General features: G+C 42.2%; 1 protein-coding gene across 1 annotated transcript; it reads right to left on the reverse strand.

Moving 5' to 3' along the window:
• Nucleotides 1-3,985: 3,985 nt before the first annotated feature.
• LOC125007635 (neuronal acetylcholine receptor subunit alpha-3-like) lies at nucleotides 3,986-19,761 on the reverse strand. The gene is made up of 7 exons (XM_047584359.1): nucleotides 19,509-19,761; nucleotides 9,856-9,995; nucleotides 9,718-9,762; nucleotides 9,524-9,633; nucleotides 8,655-8,862; nucleotides 7,379-8,392; nucleotides 3,986-5,488 (listed from the first exon to the last, which is right to left on the reverse strand). The coding sequence occupies exons 1-7, from the start codon at nucleotides 19,564-19,566 to the stop codon at nucleotides 5,363-5,365; spliced, it is 1,701 nt and encodes a 566-aa protein (XP_047440315.1). The 5' UTR covers nucleotides 19,567-19,761; the 3' UTR covers nucleotides 3,986-5,362.
• Nucleotides 19,762-20,247: the final 486 nt, after the last annotated feature.

Here is a 20,247-nt window from a genome sequence, read left to right on the forward strand (position 1 = left end):
AAATTAACACTTGCTGTCATCCAATGTGAGTCAGATTTGTGTATTTGTGCATGCTTCTCACCTGTATTTATACATAGATGTATGACTTTAAGAGAGCGTGCGTGTGTGTATATACATGTGTGTGCCCACCTGTGTTGGTGTGAGTGTCAGAATGCATGTGTGCAAATCTGAATTTCCAAATATTCTTGTCAGTGTTTGCTTCATGAGCCTCCACATGCTGTGAAATCATGAATGTGTGTGTCTGTATCTTTCCATGGCTTTTGTGTATCTGTACAGCACATGTTCTCCCCTGACGCAGTTACTCCTCAGGGTTCAGCACCTTGGGGAGTCAGAACAGAGAGGGCGTCTGGGTTTCGCCACTCCGTGTGCCAATGATGAGTTCACAGTGCCTGCTGTCCTGGGAAAAAATCAATCTCCATTTCTCATCTGGAGTTGCAGAAATGTGGCGCAACCTTCAGTTGACTCTGGACAAGATGGGAAAATAATGAGGAGTCTTCTGTCACGCGGCCACATATGCGGTGTGTCACACTCACAGAAACTCTAAGTGATGGCGTCACAGGAGCCTTGACTTGTCTGAGTTTGTGACAGAGGAGCTGACATTGTGTGCACATCCTCAAAGCTTGAAATATTGTGCGCCAGTGGATATCTTAATGGCACAGAGCCATAAATCTGAATTAAAATGCCAACGAATCCTGTTTATCACTGTCAATCTCTCCCAGTTCACAAAGCATGAAATCCACTGTGCAATAAATTAGAAATGCACTTGAATTCCAGCTGATCACAGCAGAGACCTTTGAAAAGGAAACAGCTTGATACGCCTTTAACATAATCACACAAACAACTCAGATGTGCCAAAAGTCTCAAGTCGTGTGTGTGTCGGTGAGAGGTGTGATATCAATAGTGGTTTCCTGTACCGAAGCTGCCCTCACAGAGTGCCATTTATAGTGAAGCAGCTGTGACAAAGTTCTCACAAGTGAAATGTCAAGGTTATGCTACTCTTTACAGTGTGAGGGGCTGAAATGGCAGTTAGAGCTGCTGCTGTCCAAGGTGCTTATTCCTTAAGCTTTTCCCTTTCTTAAGGTTTTCACAGTAAATGTTATCTTTCCCTTTGCTTTATTTTAATATTATTTTGCAGGCTGGTCCCCCATGGGTCTGTGAATGCTTAAGGCATCCTTATATTTAACTAAACTTAATAAAAAGGGGAGGAAAAAAAATCTAAATTTCCTCCCTCCATATTGTTAGTATCATTGTTATTACTATTAATATTGCTGCTGTTGTTGTTAATAATAATAATAACAACAACAACAACAACAACATAAAAAGGGCCAGTATTATTAAAATTAGTTTATATTGTCTTCTTTCTCTTCTTATTCTTTCTGACAAAAGTTCAAAAGTTTTAAAAAATGGCTTAGGGAATTATGCTATCAGGCTAATGATATGCACCATTAATTCAATGGCAAAACCTCAAACAGTCCTTTTAAAAATCCAGTCTTTCTGTCTTTCCTCCTTCTGTTTCACCCGTGTTGTCAAATATCGGAGCCTACAGGTGGGTGCTCGTCTATCTGGTTGTGTTTAATTGCCTCAGCTCTCAGCAGGTACATCTCCCACAGCCATGAGGATCCTTCTTTGACGGTAGAGTCATGAAAAGCAGTTCACTATTTTCTGTTGCTGTAAATAACTCCTGTTAAAAAAGAAAAAAAAAACACAAGGTGGAATAAATGCATAAGAATCCCACTAACAACTATTTTAGGACGATGAAGGCAGGTGTTTTTGCTTATTTATCAAACTATTGTATGCATTTCTCTTACATTTTTAATGTTTTCCAGTTCGCTAAGAGGCACTCTTTTAATTCCAAGGCAGTGTTTCTTCTACCATGTATAAATATTCATCAAAGAGTAAAATTAGAACTCTGTTCTTTGCGAGCATATGTGAGTGTGTGTAGTATTCTACTTCGAGAAGCAGCCACTTGTGTGTGAGAGAGGGACCCTCATTGTGTGTGTTTGTGTGCGTTCAGAAGGCTCCCTTTGGAATGAATTATTTAGCAAAGAGTCTCCTTTAGTTATCCATGGTCGACTGGCTGCAGGCGTGTACCGTTCTGCTCCCGACGACACAAGAGACAACCCTAATTCACCATCTGCAGCATGACCCAATCTCACCCTTCAACTCCACCCTAACTTTCCCCAGCAAGAAGCTCGATGGGTCTGCTGCAGATGTCCCCCTCCTCAAGTCCATGCAACTCCGCGGACAACGTTCCCAAAACTGACTGTAAAAAAAGCCAGACACGGATGAAACGACAAAGAAGACAATATGAGACTTACGTGGAGTAAGACTTTTCACCATAGAGTAAAAAAAAAAAAAAAAAGGAAAACAAACCATGTTAGAGCAGCGTTTTTTATTTTTCAAGGGTTTAATGCCTAAAAAGAAGACAACTGTCCCATCCTGGAGTCTTGCTATCCAGGAGCTGGATGCTAACATTCTGCATCAACGGAGAAAAACCACGTAAAATATTCATCCGTGAGGCCAGCTTAATAATGTATTATCCCTCAATTTGCCACCCGGAGCTTTGCTGTGCTTTGCTTTGCTCTGACTGCCACCAAGTCCTTGAAGTCCAATCATTCAAGAAAGATCCTCAGCTTTAAAACATCAAACTTACACCATTAGGCCTCTTTCTCGAAGCAGGCAATTAGTGAGTCTTTCTCAAAATGTCATCCAACAGAAGCATGTTTGTTTGGGAGCAAAGGGAGTCATATAATATGAAACTGATTATTAAGGAACACAGCGTTGTCAGGCTTATTTACTGGTCCGCTCCTTATTAAAAGTTTGAAAGGGCAATTTATTACGTTCAAGTTAGGGAAATTGCATTCCTCACACAAATAGTATCCAAGTATAGCTGGAGTGGATATTGAGCTCGTCTCTTCATTCTGTGGCTGCCAGGCAATGATGTGACCCTGTCAAGCTGCAGCCTGAGAATGAAGGGATACTGTGTATCTGTGGTAGAGCTGCTGCTGCTGCTGCAAACTCCCCATATTTATAGCTAGTCTCCATCTAGTCTATAATCCGCATGTAGTGACAGCAGTGCTGCTGAGCGCATGTATGGAGCCACGGATTCGCACACACTGTCACGACTACATCAACCTCTCCCTCGCTCTCACTTCCTCAGGTGACATGTGCAATCGCCGTCCTCTCGTCATCGTGGACACACTCGTGAACAAACACAAGTGCGTATGCGCTCCTTGAGCGCGAACAAGAAGGGATTAAGTGTGAGCGGCTGAGTAGCTGGGAGCCACAGAGAGGGCCGACTCAAAGCCACAGCCTCACTCCGATTCGACTCGAGGGAGGAAGGGCTGTATGTTGTGCCTTACGTTGACAGGCACATTCACACTCGCCCATGCCCTTTGATAGAGGGAGGCAAAGGGGGATGAGTTGAGGGAAGAGGGAGCTTCAAAGGAAAGTCCCATGCTGTTTTCCGTGGTTATACTTTACCATATCAGACCCGACGCCTGTTTGTGGAAATAACTCTCACCTCATTACCTCGCCGGCCTGGATTCACACAGAAACTGCAGGAATAGTCACACAAAGTCAAGTTGCCTCAAATATTTCCATATATCTTTCTGACACCTGTTTTTTTTCTGCCTTTTTTTTAATCCAATCCTCCATTCCTGCTTCTCTGCGAACACATAGTTTAGTGTCTAGCATCAACAAACTCGTTGAGTTGCACCTAATGCAAAATCCTCCTGTGGTCTCGCAACTAGAAATATGTGTGAGTCCCTCATATAAAATTTTGTAGGACTCGTAGGAGAGCAAAGAAGTAGAAAAGCTCATTAAAACATGCAGAAATTAAACAACGTCAAATTTCAATCCACAAATATTTTCTGTTTTTCTACGAGAATATGATTTCTTGGGTTATATCACCAGCTTCACTTAGGTGCAATAATCTTTGCAGACATTCGTTGTCTTAGGAACATTTTCATTGTCCACACAGTCATCAGTTATTTGTATTTATTTATTTATTTTAAGAGCTGAAGGTCACTGTACTGTAAAAGTTGTTTGGTACATCTTGCTGCCAGTCAATGTTAACACTATGCATACAGTTGGCTGGAAGTTTGGCTTTAAATTGAAAGTTGATAGGAAGGGGCGCAAAAGAAAATTAAAATAAGAAAACTCACAAGAGTCACAGACAATGATCTTAAACATCTTAAAACTCTGTCGCAGGGTCAAAACTAAAAGACCGACAACAGCACGAACGTGGACAGAGAGTCGCCTTCATTTCCAGTTGTTCTGCATATTTATTGACACTGTTACCAAGTGGCAGTGGACAGCTACAACAGATGGCCGTGCCTCTGCAAACCTCTGCGCAGTAAATTGTAAATTGCTGGCAGTGATAGTGTGCCAGAAATGAAAAGAGGCATTATCTTGTTTAGCTTAATCTACGTTGTGTGCTCAGAAGTGTTTCTACACATTGTTAGCTTACACTGATGTGGATGTACAGTTTGTGTGGTGCATAGTATTTTAAGACACACATGATCTGTAAGGATGCGCCGGCATAGCCAGCGTCCTTCTTAGAAGCCATGCTTATATTTTACAAATGTATTTACAAGGAGACAAACAGATAACTGATGACAACGAAACACACAGTCGGCGTCAGCTTTCAAAAACTGCTGGGTTTTATACGTCGTTAACCTCAAAAAGACAGACTGTGCTACAGCTCTCCAAAGTGCACTGTTTTTATTGCACTGACTTACAATGACAATGTGCTTCTTTAAAGTTATTCATGTTCTTCTTCTTTAGTGACTTGTTTATTTTAAGAGCTTCTTCTACTGTACAACTGAAACAAGAGCCCGACAGCGTTAACACACAGTGGCCGAGTCAACATCTTCAGTTAAAACACACACACAAAGGAAATTAAGCCACAATGGCAAGACAACTCTTAAAAGATATGCTTTCAGCAGTGGTGGGTCAGACCATGGCGCAGACTTGGAAAAAAAAAAAAAAACAAAGAAAAGAGAACAGATGTGATAACGAGATCTGAAAAAAAAAAAAAAAAACATTGACAGAGTGAAGGAGACAGGCTAACAGCATTGCTTGCACATTGATGGAGAGGAACGAGGAAATCTGGGTGAGTCACATGAGAAAAACAGACAGCTGAAGGCTGCGAGTGATGGCTGATGATGGAGTCCCACAGAAGAGCAAAAGACAGATATAGGGGACAAGAAAGCCAAGAAAGCAGGACAACTAGACTCTGGTGTTTGACGTGAAGGAGCGGCAAGATGGATAATTCCCACAGTAAGTCGCGTGGAGTGCAGGGGGAGACGGATGCAGACGAAAAGACAGGGAGGAAGAGTGAGGACAAAGACAAAAGGCGTCATTTGAAGAAGCTGATGAGCGGCTGGAGGAAGAGTCCCAGAGTCCCCAGCACGCACACTGTCACAAAAACCCACAGGAAAATCCTGTCGATGACCATGGCGACGTACTTCCAGTCGTCCTCCACCTGAGGAGAGAGAAGACGGGAATTTTGGTTTGTGCATCCATAAACAATCCTCCACAAAACCTTCTGGAGAATTTTGCTGAATGATAATTGCATGTCATTGTGTCAACACTTTGGCTGTATGGCTAAGTGTGTTTCTGTAAGAGAGGTTCAAAGGTTTAATGCTGGAAGTAGTTTCTGCAACAAAAACATAATGCTGTGCAAATATTTAAGCTCTTCAGATGTTTAGAAACTTAACAGTCATGGAGGTTTGTGACCAGCCAGCAATGATAAATCTGCAGGGAACAACCATAATAATAAAACCAGGGCTTCATTTTAATTTATGAATAATAACTAGTCATGTCATTGGTTTGAAAGCACCCATTCATCCTAATAGTTCCAAAACCACACACACTGTACAGTATGAGTGTTCCTTGATCAGTCAGGTGTGGACAATGGCTGCAGTGACCATTATGCTACTGTGCACACAGAGGAGGCGGCGGGGCTGTTCTGCACGCACCAAGATCCAAGCGTTGCTAAGAAAAGATGGAGGCAAAAGCAACAAACATATCAGGACCATCCAGAGTGTGGGAGTGAGGGGAGTACACAAAGCCCTCCGTCTGTGGCAAACAAGCAGCTTTACACTCCCTTTATAGCCCCGTGTGAATGGCTTCTATGGCACCGACGAGACCCTGGTGGAAATTCACCTACTCTGCAGAGATAACACGTGCACTGCAGCTTTGTTACGTGTGCATGCTGATTTGTGCGCCAGCTATAATGTGAGGACAAGATCTTTTCACCAAATTAAATGTGTTTTGTGGATTAAGGCTTTGTTTTGGGATGAGGATGTGATTAAGTTTGGATAAGGTAAGGCTGCAATCTAACACGGTTTAGTGAACATTTGTGTGAGCCTCTGCAATAGCACTGTGTCTGGTTATGCCATTTGCCAGGAGATGGTGCCTCATTACCCTCATTATGTGCTCGTGTTTGCATTTCCCTGAAGGTGCTCTCAGTACTCTGTATTAGTTACACATAGCCAGTATGTGCATAAATGCCCCCTTAGGTGTAACTGTCTAAAGCTCCATTCTTTCATTCCTCAATTGGCTCTGCCAGTTGCTTTTGTTTGGTTGTGTTTAGGTTATCTGCACTTGTATGTTCATTTTAGTACACGTCCTTTGGGGAAAACAGACTCAGTTTTTGTGCCAGACATTGTTAATCCAAGTCTGTACAATGTCTTCACAACTAAAGCGGGTTTGTGTTTCTGCAGTTTGAAAGACAACTTGGTGCCTGTAATGCCAACCATGAAACACAAACACTGACATGTTGGTCAGAGATTCAGTGGGGATCGTATTAGGTGTAGTAGTGAGTAGTGGTGCTATAAGAACCGCAGGCAAAGAGACATGAAGCGCGGACGACAGACATTCACTTTTTTCTGACTCACCCCACCAGATTATTTTTATTTTTAAACCTGTGGCCCTAAACCAAGTTTCCTCAAGAGAAGTCGCTTAAAGCAATCCAGATATAGCGCAGCTCTTTCTAAAGTCACAAACCATTTCTCCCATTTAATGTGCTAAACCCAAAGACCTGTAAATAGACTGCAGAGTCTGTGGAGTTGGGGATGAGGTCTTTCATGGTCGTTTTTTATTACATAACGAAAAAGTGTGCAAAATGAGTTTATTTCCCATTACACACACGCGAGTCTTTTCAGTGAGATACTGAATCATTCTTCAACGGCATTCAACCATGTGCTGAAAAATATCTTAAACCTAAAGTGAAGATGCAATTTAAAGCTTCACCAAATAATTGACCTTTACACAGTCTGCTTTTTACAAGCCTCCATAAATCATTCATTCTTCAACAAATACTTTATTACAGCACTAACACACAACACAGAGTGTATGCTTGCTTATATACCTCTTTGGCCTTGTTCCGTGTCCTCATGTTCTCTGCGATGTACTTCACGCTCTCTATGGCCTGCTTTATCTCCGGGGACACCACGGAAAAAGCGACGACGGCATTGACTGGGGACGAAGCATTGAGGGGTCTGGGCAGCTTGGGAAGCTCTGACTCCTGGGGCCCTTGGGTCGGAGGAGCCGGGGGAGGAGGTGGCGGTGGCGGTGGCGGCGGCACCATTGGGGGAGGAACAGGAGTTGGCACCTCCTTGCCTCTGTAGGGACACCTCCTGTTTATGTCCCTGTTCAAGTCACGATTCATCTCGCCATACTCCACACAGTTCATGGAGCCACCAGCCGAGGAGGTCCCTCCTCCTCCCGCACCGCTCTCCAGCGGCGGACATGCCACGCCTCCAGTTATGCCTCCAATACTTACGCTTCCTGACCCACTTCCTATGCTGTTCTTCCTCTTCTTGTTTCCTCCAGCGCTCCCTCCCACCATGCCTCCTGTAATACTAGGAGGCGAGGAGCAGCCCTGGTCAATAGGCCTCCTCATCAGCATGACCCTGGGCAACACCCCGAGGAACACGGACCTCACCCACTCTGGCATTGTGTGAGTCATCGGGGTGCGGTAGTGGACATTAAGCACAAAGACCGTGATGACAATGCTGAGCGTGACAAATATCATAGTGAAGAGGAGATACTCGCCGATCAGAGGGATGACGAGCGACGTCGACGGGATGGTCTCAGTGATGACCAGGAGGAACACAGTGAGGGAGAGGAGGACAGAGATGCACAGGGTGACCTTTTCCCCGCAGTCAGATGGAAGGTAGAAGACCAGCACCGTGAGGAAGGATATGAGGAGGCAGGGGATGATTAGGTTGATGGTGTAGAAGAGGGGCAGGCGGCGGATGTAGAAGGAGTAGGTGATGTCAGGGTAGATCTCCTCACAGCAGTTATACTTGATGTCGTGCTTGTAGCCCGGTGCGTCAATGATCTCCCACTCGCCGCTTTCCCAGAAGTCTTTTAGGTTGACCTGATGAAGAGAAAAGTTATTTTTAGTGCGTGAAATTTAAAATCCAGGCAGTTTAAAAATACAAACCTGGTTGTAAATTATTCTTGATAGTTAAAAGACTCTGTTTTAAAAAATTAATCAGGGACCCATTTTAACCAGGATAAGTTTACAACCTTCAAAAAAGATGCGCTCTATAAATATTTCAAAGTATAGTAAAAAAAAAAAAAAAAAAAAAAATGCCATGTGCTACAAAGCAGACAGCCAGAATCTCTCTTTATCTGACCTTTGAGCCAATGAGCACCAGGTCGATTTTGGCTTTGTCATAGGTCCAGGAGCCAAACTTCATGGAGCAGTTCTGGTAGTCAAAGGGGAAGTAGGTGATGTCCATGGGGCAGGAGGATTTGAAGATAGCTGGAGGAACCCAAGTGATTGTACCATCAAACTTCAGCAGAGCCTTGGTCTTGTCCTCTACAAGGAAATCTCCCACAGCACTGTGATAGGTCGAATGTTAGGAGAGAATTAATAATGATAGGTTAAGAGTTAGTAAGATAGGAGAGTCATCAGATGGCTAATTACAGCAAACTATGTTAGAGAAATATGCAGAGCACACATGATGCAATATTTTAAGTGTATAAATAGCCTCTCAGGCAAAAGAGAAAGCAGAAAATAAATTGTCACTTTAATTATCTTAGAATTAAGCTTGAAGAAGAGCTCAGCATCAGGGAAGCTCAACATGGACTCCAACAGATCACAATTTGCTCACAAGCTACGTATGTAGCATCCAGAACTGTGACAGGATGTGTCTATCCTGTTAACACACCAACTTTGATGCTTTGGTAAGCCTTTAAAGTTTCAGGTTCAATTTTATGCATCAGTCAAAAGCCTCTTTTACACGCACTGACTTCCTCAAATAGACCTGGAAACAATCCGAAGCTAAAACTCTGTGGTGTTAACTTCTTCTTCTAAAGTTTAAATTATCCCTTTACTTTCTCCTTGTAAAAGTGACAGGACCACATAATCCTTCAAATTCTTGCAGATTTTTGCAACAAACAGAGAAATAAAATGCACTGGACTGTGAAAGGTTTCTTTGCATGTGACTGTTATGCTGAGTTGTTGTGCAAACACCTTTAGCTTTTACACACTAAACCTTACTTGTTGTACAGGACGATATCTGGTCTCCAGATCTTGTTGGACGGGACTCGTATGAACTCAATCCCATCATACTCAACAGGAGCCCATCTCAGTTTGTAGTCGTTCCATACCTAAAACAATCAGATATTACTTTACATTTATTATGAACATGTTATAAAACACAACTCAAGAAAGAAGACGTGACCAGCACTCACATGTCTCAGCCACAGGTTGGTTTCCATAATCTGATTCACCTCATCCTGAAAACGTCAGACAGGACCAGTCATCTCAGAATAATGAATATTTTCTTTATTTAAACACAGATATTAATGACACTGTTTCCCTCTTCTTACCACTTTGACGAGCTGAGATATGGACACCTCAAACTCCACAGTAACCGGATCAGAAACATTCTCCACTGGTCGGATGAACTGGTTGTACCTTCGGAACAACCTCCGAAATAATCTGTCCTCGCCCTTCGATGAAAAACAACCTGATGAAATAGAGGAGAAAGGGTACGACGTATTAGAGGAAAATAAGCCAATACAATGACATAACACACTGAGAGTATGGAAAACTATGTGCATTTATTACATTGAAATATGTAGGCCTTGGTAAGTCCTCCAAGATAATAAATGGTGGTAAATTGAATTTAACTCCAATATTACTACAAGTAGCAGTCATTCAACATTAGTGTCTGTTAGAGCAAATATTTCAGGGACACAGTTCTGAATGTTGGAGCCACGTTTACCAGCAAATAAGAACGTAATATAGACAAATATGAAGCCAAACTGAATTCGCTTTACTCTGCTTTTAATTTTTCATTGAGCATACTTTGTTAGAAAGCTATCAACACAATGAAGCAACAAAGAATGATGTGTCTTCGGCCAGCGTGACTGCAGAAGTGTAAGATTTGACTCAAGGTTATGTTGGGGAAAATGCCACTAGTAACTCCAGTGCCTACGGTCACGTGCAGATCCACGCCTGTCCAAGCAGAAAATGTTGCCTCACATGCGACAGCAGACGCTCACGCCACCAGCCTCAGAAACACCACTGTAGTGACTTTAATGAGCTCCATATCCTCTGCACGTAATGGAAATGGACCTAATCTCTTATTTTTACTTTCTTTATTCCAGTTTTTTCCATTGGATCCTAACTAAACACGAATCGTTTCTGTTCTCTCAGATTTCACTGTGACTGATTCGTTTTGTTCCAGCTCCAGCGCTGAGGCAAATAGCTGCAAAAGAGCAGAAGCAAATGTCTTCCATCCCAGCTTTTAAAGTCAAGAAGTGACGTTATTCGATAGTATGAAACCATCAAACCTGCACTTAGTGAGCCGCGTCTTAGAGCGGATGTGCATCAAAAAAAAGGGCAAGTTGAACACAGTCCATACGAACACAAAAAAAGCCACATTTGCTGAAAAAGGTTTGTTTCCTTGACAACAATAAATAAAACATGGACCCTTAATGGATGGATGGATCAAGTCAGTGAACCCCCTGCTAACCAAAAGGCACCGGAAACTGGTTCACTTTTAGATAAGACACTTTTTATCCTTTCAGTTTGTCCTTTTTTCTTCACTGTCTCAGAAAATATATATATAAAAAATATTATATATACATTATGTTACAGTCCAGTATACTGACACGTTACATGCATTCCTACCAACAAGGTGGAGATTTATCTGTTTGCTTTGTTGATCAAAAGGTTTTTTGCAATAAAGAGGTGAGTTTTCTGACCGCCCCTCCTTTTCCCAATGGTGTCAACTTTATTATTTTTGTACGTCTAATATAAACTTGGATATTATGAATGATGTTTTCAACTGTCACAAGACACAAAACACATTCATTTTGTAAAGATTTGCTTTCAGTGAGGCTGGTACTTTAATAAACACTTTTTTAATAAGCTACATATTGAAACAAATATCTCATATTCACTGTTCATACAGCACAGTCATGTAGCTGTTCCATTTATTACCATTGAGAGTAAACTTTAATGAGTGTCTTCCAGACATTCCAGCTCACAGTCTGCCTGAATTCTCATTTTGGGAGACTAATACGTTTACTCAAGCTCACAAGATTTATTTAGGCACGTCAGGGCACTTATTTTGATGCCAAGTTAATTTATCTGAGGCCTTATTCGAATCTAAAAACTATATTTTAGAAACACGGTGAACACAGTGCTTAAGCCAGACATTTTAAATTTAGTTTTAACCTCAAAGAGGACTAGTACAACTACGGTAAAGACAGTCGATTGAGCTTTCAGATTTCAGTCACTAAAACACAACACTTATGTAATCACAACATCTGGTGCACGGAGTGACAGGACACAAAGGTTAAAATGCGCATGCTGCAGCAAAAATGGGGCATGCGCCACGACTGGATGTGTTCCCATAATTTACACACAACACTGAATTTACATAATTCCACTCAGATTGTGGTGAGGTATCATCCTTTCTAAACTTTAGGTAAAGTACACGCAGCGATGTGTGAAAGACACACAAGGTAACGAGCTTGTGAGACGTTTGGCAATAGCAAGTGACTCTACTTTCATATACGTTGGCTCGTGCTTCACAAGTTTCGTTTTAAAAGGTGGACTCTGGAGGATAAGAGGACGCAGGACACTCCTTCTAGGATTTGAACAGCGGCATACATGAAATGCATCCTGGGATACCTGGCAGCACCAAGGCCACACAAGTTACCTCCCAATGCATCCTTGATAAAACAGGTGGGGCAAGTACACATCCAGGTATTTATACTGTACTTGGTCAGTTGCGTACTTTAAATTGGAAGAGGACTCTGGCAGCAGGTGATGATTTTTTCACAAAAGTCCACAAGAAGCAAGTACAGACAAGAACACAGATTAAACTGAGAGCCAACAGGGAAACTAGGAACAGGTGAAATCAATAAGGACAGACAAATAGGCAAAGAAATTAAATATTACATATTATTAAGTAACTCCATAAATTTGAACCAAGGCGACAAAACTCAACACTGCTACAAATCTGCAACACAACTACATCTACAAGTTCCAGTGCAGAGGAGGTTCCTTTATGTAGCGACTTCAAAACTCTTAAGAAATTTCCTGAGGTCACCGAGTCTTAAAGCTTAATGAAAAGGCTTTTCTCTAGAGACACTTGTGTAATTTCAGCTCTTGGTACCTGCCTTTAAAACCGCGTCTGCTGAATGATTCACTGCGCGGTCAGAACCTTGTTTAAGCCTCTAATTGGCCGAGGGAAAACCAGGGCAATTATAATCAGTCAATTAATTGGACCTTTTGTTCATTGTGACCAAAAAAAAAATAATTAATTGAGACAATATTTTTTTCTTCCTCTGTTGGAACAGTGACTCACTTCATTTTTTTTTTGTTATGCCACTGAAGATTTTAAGCAGCCTCAGTTTAAGGGAACTTAATTATAACCTTTGCACCTTCACCTCAGTTTATTCCACTTCTGCTGCTCGCCACACACCCTCGGTATTTAACTTAAGGACTTAATTTGCGTGCTGCCACGGTTAATTTGTAAGTGCGCACGTGAATCTAAAGGCAGGGCTTATCAAGAAACATTCATTAAGACCTCTCCTCAAGAAGTAAATAAGCGGCGTGTCTCGTATAGAGATCGAGTTAAAATGAAAATCCAGAGCACATGTAGTTCTGACTCAAACTGATTCGACTGTAAAATTAAATTTTCAACATAATATGTTTGCGAAATTTGATCACTTATAGGTTTCAGATCAAACTAAATATTAAAATGATGCATCAGCTAGCAAACAGTCCTCTGTAGTTATGCGTGCACACCGGTGCTTTTGAGCTAAATGCTTATGTCAGCATGCTAACATGCCACGGAAAAAATGCTGACTAGTTGACAGTTGCCATGTTCATCATCTCAGTTTAGCACGTTAGCATGCTAAGAATTACGCACCATTGGGATTGCATTAGGTGTCATGTTTCAACCCACACAGAGAAAGTAAGAGCGCTGCATGCCATTGTGTCGTCCTATATCCAGTCAGAGCCATTTTGTTGTTAATAAACTCAAGTCCACAGTGCTCGGATAATGTGGATGACTACATCGCTACTACACTCAAACAATTTGATTGTTCATCATTTATTCGCCAGAGTTGCCGTAGCAAATCATGACTATTCAGCAGTAAATTCAAAGTACGGCTGAAAATGGCATTGGTTTCATCAGGTGCTTGATGATAAATTTTGATTGGAACCTACTGATCAAATAATGGTGGAGTTAAAATGACGAGGTGAGACAAAAAATCACCACAGTCACTGGGAGGCATCATCTAGGAAACAAAAATGTCTGTGTAAAATCTTTGGCATGGCCATACTTACCATCATAAAAAAATATTTTTACCAGGACTCATCACCTTCAAAATATACCCCCGTCTTTTACCAGCACACATACAACTTTAAAGGAAAGAATCTAATCAAAGCAGACAAAACTGTCTCGGCCCCTGATGATGAAAATCACGGGAAATCAGCTTCACAGTCGTGTTTCATTTTACCAGGCATGTGCTCCTCTGTTCCCCCGTCTTTGTGACGTGGCATCAAAGTGACAAGCCTTTGTACTGATGCAGATGAAGCCAAGTCAAGCAGTCATTTCCCCCTTAAAAAGCCACATTGATTTAGAATTAGCAAGCCAAACAGTGAATCGGTCCCTCGTGACTACAGGAGCCTGAAGCTGCAGAAAGAACCTTGGCCTGTGGGAGAGCTCTTTGATCAGACATGTGCTTAACACGCTGAGCCTGGGAGCCAGTGGTGGACACTCTGAAGGAACTAATTACCCTCCAAAAATACACCACTGACAGTGTGCGAGTGCATCGAAAAGAGACACAAAGAAAGAGAGAGAGAGACGGGGGGAGAGAAGAGATAGGGGGAGGAAAACTGACAGTAGGAACGAGCGGAGAAAAGCTAGATAAAGTGTCTTTGCTCTCCAGGGTTTGTGATGGCCCGACTGTGACACGCTGAATGACGCACAAGAGGATCCGCAGTGATTACTGCGTTGGCCGTGACCATCCCATTAAGCAAATTTGCCTTAACCTACATATATGTGTCTTCATGTATGAGCCTTCACCGTACATGTAGCCATGCGTTCCCATGTGTAGGAACATGTTCCTATTTATATACAGTATGTCCATTCACCTTTGATTTGACTCACTCTGTGCAGCATATGATTTGTTTTCCACTGGTGCGTGAAATTCAGTGGCGCTTTCATAGGAGAAGATGTGTTAAATTTGAGGTCAGATTCTCCGCAGATATTTGGAGACATTTGTTCACATTTTTACACAAAGGACTGCATAGATAATCTAACAAGTCGACAATACATTTAAGTGAATCAGTCCAATACTACGTTTACAATCAATGCTCAGAACAAAGCTCGGTAAACAGACACGGATCGTTGGCAATGAAAATGAGCTTCAGGCAAATAACCAGCTCAATTTATTTTGTGTGATCGCGTGGCGTGAGTGGAAAGCCGCCCTGACTCCTTTTTGACATCTTCCAGGACTTGTTCTGGGATGAGGAGCATGGAACACTTCAGTGACACAGAGGTTTAAAAGAGAAGAAGGAATGATCTCTGAATGCATCCCTGAGTCCAGATGAATGTTGAAGTCGGACAGGAAACTATGACTGATATAAACCACTTCTATCAACCAGGTCTCAGTTGGTGGCTGGAGCTGCCAGACAGACTGGAAAAGGGTGTCGAGTAACAGCGTACCGTCTGGAGCAGGAGGTCTGTGGCGTGTTTGTTTGCAGCACTGCAGATACAGCTTCAGATAACTGAGTAATCAGTACTACGTTCTTCTGCAGTTATACTGGAGCAGTCCTGTCTATCATGCACAATTTACAACTGATGAAATGAATCAAAGAACTTAAGGGCTTCAAAGCCAAATTTCCATTCAGAGTACCTACTGCAACTGCTGCTTCTATGTGTCTCCCCGTCCACAGTGTGGATTTCCAAGCCTTAGACGTGAATAAGTGAATGGAAAATGAATGAATAGCTGGATGTCAAGGCATATATCAAGGACATGAAGTTTAAAGAAGAGAAAATTTGATATCTGCAGACAACTAAAGGACCATCATGTCACGAGATGCTGAAACAATATTACTTAGAATGAGATGAACATATTTGTAGTTTGCAAACTCATTTAAGTTGCTAATCCTACACATCTGTTGATAATGCAGGCAACAGATGCGCTGAGCATCCAATTTAACATCTTGAGATCCTTAAAATATAGAATGAAATACATTGTTGTGACCTGTAAAAGCTCACGGGTCATGTGCTCTCACCTTCACCTCCGCATAGTTCATGAAAACACCAAATCACAAGAGAGACAGAGGCCGGTCACTGGAAAACAGTGAGCCATCGCCAATCTCTTGCTCAACCTCACCTCTTACATTTTGTTTCTCACCCTTTCTACCACCATCCTGAAGTGTGACTAAGTTCATTGCCAGCTCAGAAGCCTGGAATATCCCAGAGGGATCAAGCAGCAGGGCTGTGTGGACCGTGTGTACAAGGGGAATAAGACCTATGAATGTGGTGGTTACACAGCTGGTTGAAGTCAGTTGAAATAATCACATGACAATCACGTCAAATGATCCTCAGGCTTCCACACATTTCATAAGCCACAAAGCAACACACACACGCATAGTGTATAGAGTGGCTGTCAGGCTTTAATACAACCGTATTGCCTCTAGGAACGAAACCAGAGAGCTACGATCCAGTTCTGAGCAAATCTCAGATAAGCGTTTAAGTCTGGAAGAGGGGCAAATATGCTTCATGATGCTGCAGTGACAACTCCATCCATGCAGACTTAGATAACGCCAACAGCTTAATATAAACCATTTCTCATGCTGCTCATGGAAAAAAATGAGTTGATTGTTGCCACACTACAACTTCTATTGATCTGAGACATAGTTGGGCTAACTTTTGGTGTTTTTTGACATATTACCAGCCTGCTATTGAACATCATCACACGGCCATCACACAGCTGCAGCCCATTAAAACGCACCATGAAGTGAAACAAAGGGTCAAAGCTGACACATAATGCAGATCAGATCAGTGTGATGCAGGCTTGGCGGGACATTTCTGCTAGAGATGGTGCAGGCAGGTTGCTGCGAGGAAATGCATCGTGCACTCTTTCCCTCCCCTTATCTTTCCTAAAATATGCTCACGTGCACTGCAATCTGTTCCACAGGGTTTGGACTTCATTTTGAATGTCACATCTAAAAACCCCCATGCTGTACAGATCTCTCAATCCTTACCTCCAAGCTACTCCAACCAGATTCTATTTTGGACTGAAATACCCCAATCCCATGAACTGCAGGATCAGCATTTCCTCAGTTATGGGCACAAATCGTCCAATCCTGGATGGCAGGAGACAATACCTTCTGAAGCCCACTAATCGGACCACCACTGGGAGTGTGGGTGTATTTCCGTGTGCGTGTGTGTGTGTTATCTGCATGCACAGCCCCTGTTCGAAATCATGCAAATGCAGTTAACGGAGGGATTGAGAAATGGAGGGGATGAGGGGAGAGAGTGGGGGTAAAAGAAGAAGGTAAGAGCAAAATCCTCTCCTTTTTCAGTTTCCCCCCCCTAAAGAGCCAAGCTGACCACATCTAACCAGAAAAAACCCAGACTGGATTTCCTCTCACTAAAATCTGTTCTGCTGTGAGAGCGCTCACACTCAGCCTTTCAAGTCACAGTTTCCTTTTGAAATTCCCCCCAGTTCAAGGGCAAAGCAGTTGGCTGTAGCAAATCTCTCCAGCTGAAGAGAATGACAGAGAACTGAGGGGTGTCCATGCGCCCACGTGTTGTACAGAAACACATCATCGCTTCCCCTCGACTCTGACTCTGTGTCAGGTTTCAGGATGATCGAAGGCTGTGTCTTTCACATGATGACTGGAGTGTGACAGTACAAAGGCACTTAGTGCAGCGTGCTAAGTACCACATAAGGGAAGCACTCTCTGTTTCACTCAAGGTTTGTGTGAAAGTAATCACAACATTGGTTTAACCCATAGATCGTTTAATTTCTCCTTCTACAGTCTTACCAGTCGGGCGTTTCCAGGAAAACATTTGGTTTATTTGGGATAAACCAAAGGAGAGTTGGGTTGGGTGTTCATGACTGAACAAACTCAACTAAACCTCCCTAAAAAATGCAAACACAGTATCTAGCCTTCATATTACTATTAAAGACATTACATCTGACTTTCTGAAATGTAAAATGTTTCCCCCTTTTCCTTTGATATTTATTAAATATGTTGATAGTTCAGTTTGTTATTCCACTGAACACCAAATTTAATGAGGCAGTAATTTGAAAAGAAAGCTAAATTACGTTTGTAACACACTGAGCTGTCATAGTTCATGACTCAAATGGAACTGATTTGGTTTGGTTAGCAAAGCTACCATTAAAATGTTCATATTTAATTGTGTCCTATGGTAAATTGATTCATTAATTAATTTTATTATAAAAAGGAAAATGGACCAGGAAACTGCAAAGCAAAAATACATTTAATTTAAATTATGGCCTGTAAACAAAGCAACTAGTTAATCAACTCGTTCAAATGAACAGCAGTCACAAAAAAATAGATGCTTAAATTATAAGCATACGCTATATTTAACCAAATGTTGAATACTGCTGTTGTGGTGGGCCTGCCTTTTATACCAATAGCCATATTGTGCAGTGAGTTTTGTGCATCGTAGCTGCCTCTGTAGTTACTGATCTCTCCATCATGATATGGCGGGAAAGGGTTAAACTTCAGAATATCCATTAAAAAAGGATGCAACAGCACATTTTGAAATGTTGAACTGACAGGCGTTAAAGAGCAAAACCACCAGCAAGCACTTAGAGCAAAGTGGATGCCAAAATATATATTTACACTTTGAAGGGAGTTATTTTGTCCTGCACGAACTCAAGACGCCAAGAAACCTGTGTTGTCTGTGTCTGTGCAGGTGAGTGAGATGAAAATGGGGATTAAAATAAGCATGCGGATAAGGGCATGCAGCACAAAGTTAAGTTTTAAAGAATTTGGCTTTGTCTTGTTGTGAATCACTAGGGAGGCACTTTTATAAAGGACTTTTATTATTATCTTAACAACTTGCACTCATTTTTCCTACAGCACCTCTGCTCACTAGGTGGTAGATACTGTGCTGTAAACACCTGCTTGCTGAGTTGTACAGCCTCAGGTCTACCATGATCAAATGTACCTAACCCTGACCTCTGACCTAAGGATGAACGATGCCAGACTTCCACACCTGGTGAACTCAAGGGTGAAATCACAACTGGCATTTATTGAGCTGCGAAATGTAGAAACGTATGTCATTCATGCGTTGGCTCTTTTTTTCTCTCCATATATAACAGCCTCGCAGAAGCTCCAGAGCTGATGCACCAGGAATAGTGCAACATGTCATGATCCAGATCATAATCACCTGGGGAAACTAAATCCATCGTGCATGTCAGATAATCACAACTGAATTATTTCGTGCGCCAAGATCCCACTGGGAGCTCTGTACTGCGTAACAACGGGTCTATAAGTTTGGGGAGCGAATAAGATATTATGTTTCACGCGCATGTTGCTATTAGCTGTCTCTCTCACTTTAACGTAATGCAGATTCTGGGATATTGTTACAGTGAAATGTCGAGAACAGCCCTGCTGCTGGATGTGCGCACTTTAACTCCCAGAGTAATTTGAAAAGACAAATGTGTTTGGTTTTTTTTTCCATCAACTGTCATATTTGTCATCGTCTCAAATGCACTAAATCGGTACAATCCATCTCGCATAATAAAATAAAACAAAGTTTAACCTCCTCTCTCTTGATGGAAATATATCGACATTATTTGCAGTTCGGAAATAAAAGCGCACAAAGGACTTAACTTGAGCTGGAGTTTGGATGTGCTTAAAGCTGTAGTGACAACCAAGGTACACTGATGGTTAACACAAGTAATGTAACGGTACATTTTGTGTTGCGGGCTGCAGGCACCAGTTCAAGCGCGCTGCGCCTTACCTTGCGCTGCGAGGAGCACCAGCAGGAGGACGTTCGTTAGTTTCCCGGCGAAATTCATCGATACATCGGCGCCTGGCGTTGCTTTCGGTGGACAAAAGTTGATTCTTAATGCTTGAGCAATAAATTCTTTTCGGCAACCCGCTGCAGACGTTTACGGGGTCGCAAAATTAGATCGACATTGTCATTTGCGCTCCCGAGATTGGAGAGGTTGGAGTCGCGGTGCGCTCTGCCGACATGAACAACTTCTGCACGTCCCGCCTCCCCTAGACATCCCCCACTCCCTGTGTCCCACACACACACACATACACACACGCACCCAAAGGCCAAACCTGACGACCTGACTCACGGTGACTCAGAGGTTATAGGTTGTGAATAATTACATGGTTTTCAAATATGGCTCTTGCATGTCTCTCTGCAAAAAAAAAAAATATCAATATTAACAATCCATTTGTACTCTAATTTGTCTGTCTATGTGTCTGAACACTGAGGTGGATTCATCTAAAACTGTCAACATATTTCTGGAATGAAAAGAAAATGAAAGGACAAACGTCTCCACGCACACAGTTATTCAAACATTTATTCATGCAGCTCTGGAGGAAGATGTAGCACACAAACCTTCACACACACAGTCAGATGGCGTATTTTCAGTAGTGAGTTGTAAATGACCTATTTAGGCACTTAATTGATTTTGTACGCATAACAATGACCATGCAGCTTAAAGCATTAGCTGCTCTATAAT

This window comes from Mugil cephalus, chromosome 5 (assembly GCF_022458985.1).
Source record: "Mugil cephalus isolate CIBA_MC_2020 chromosome 5, CIBA_Mcephalus_1.1, whole genome shotgun sequence".
NCBI classification, from domain to species: Eukaryota; Metazoa; Chordata; class Actinopteri; order Mugiliformes; family Mugilidae; genus Mugil; species Mugil cephalus.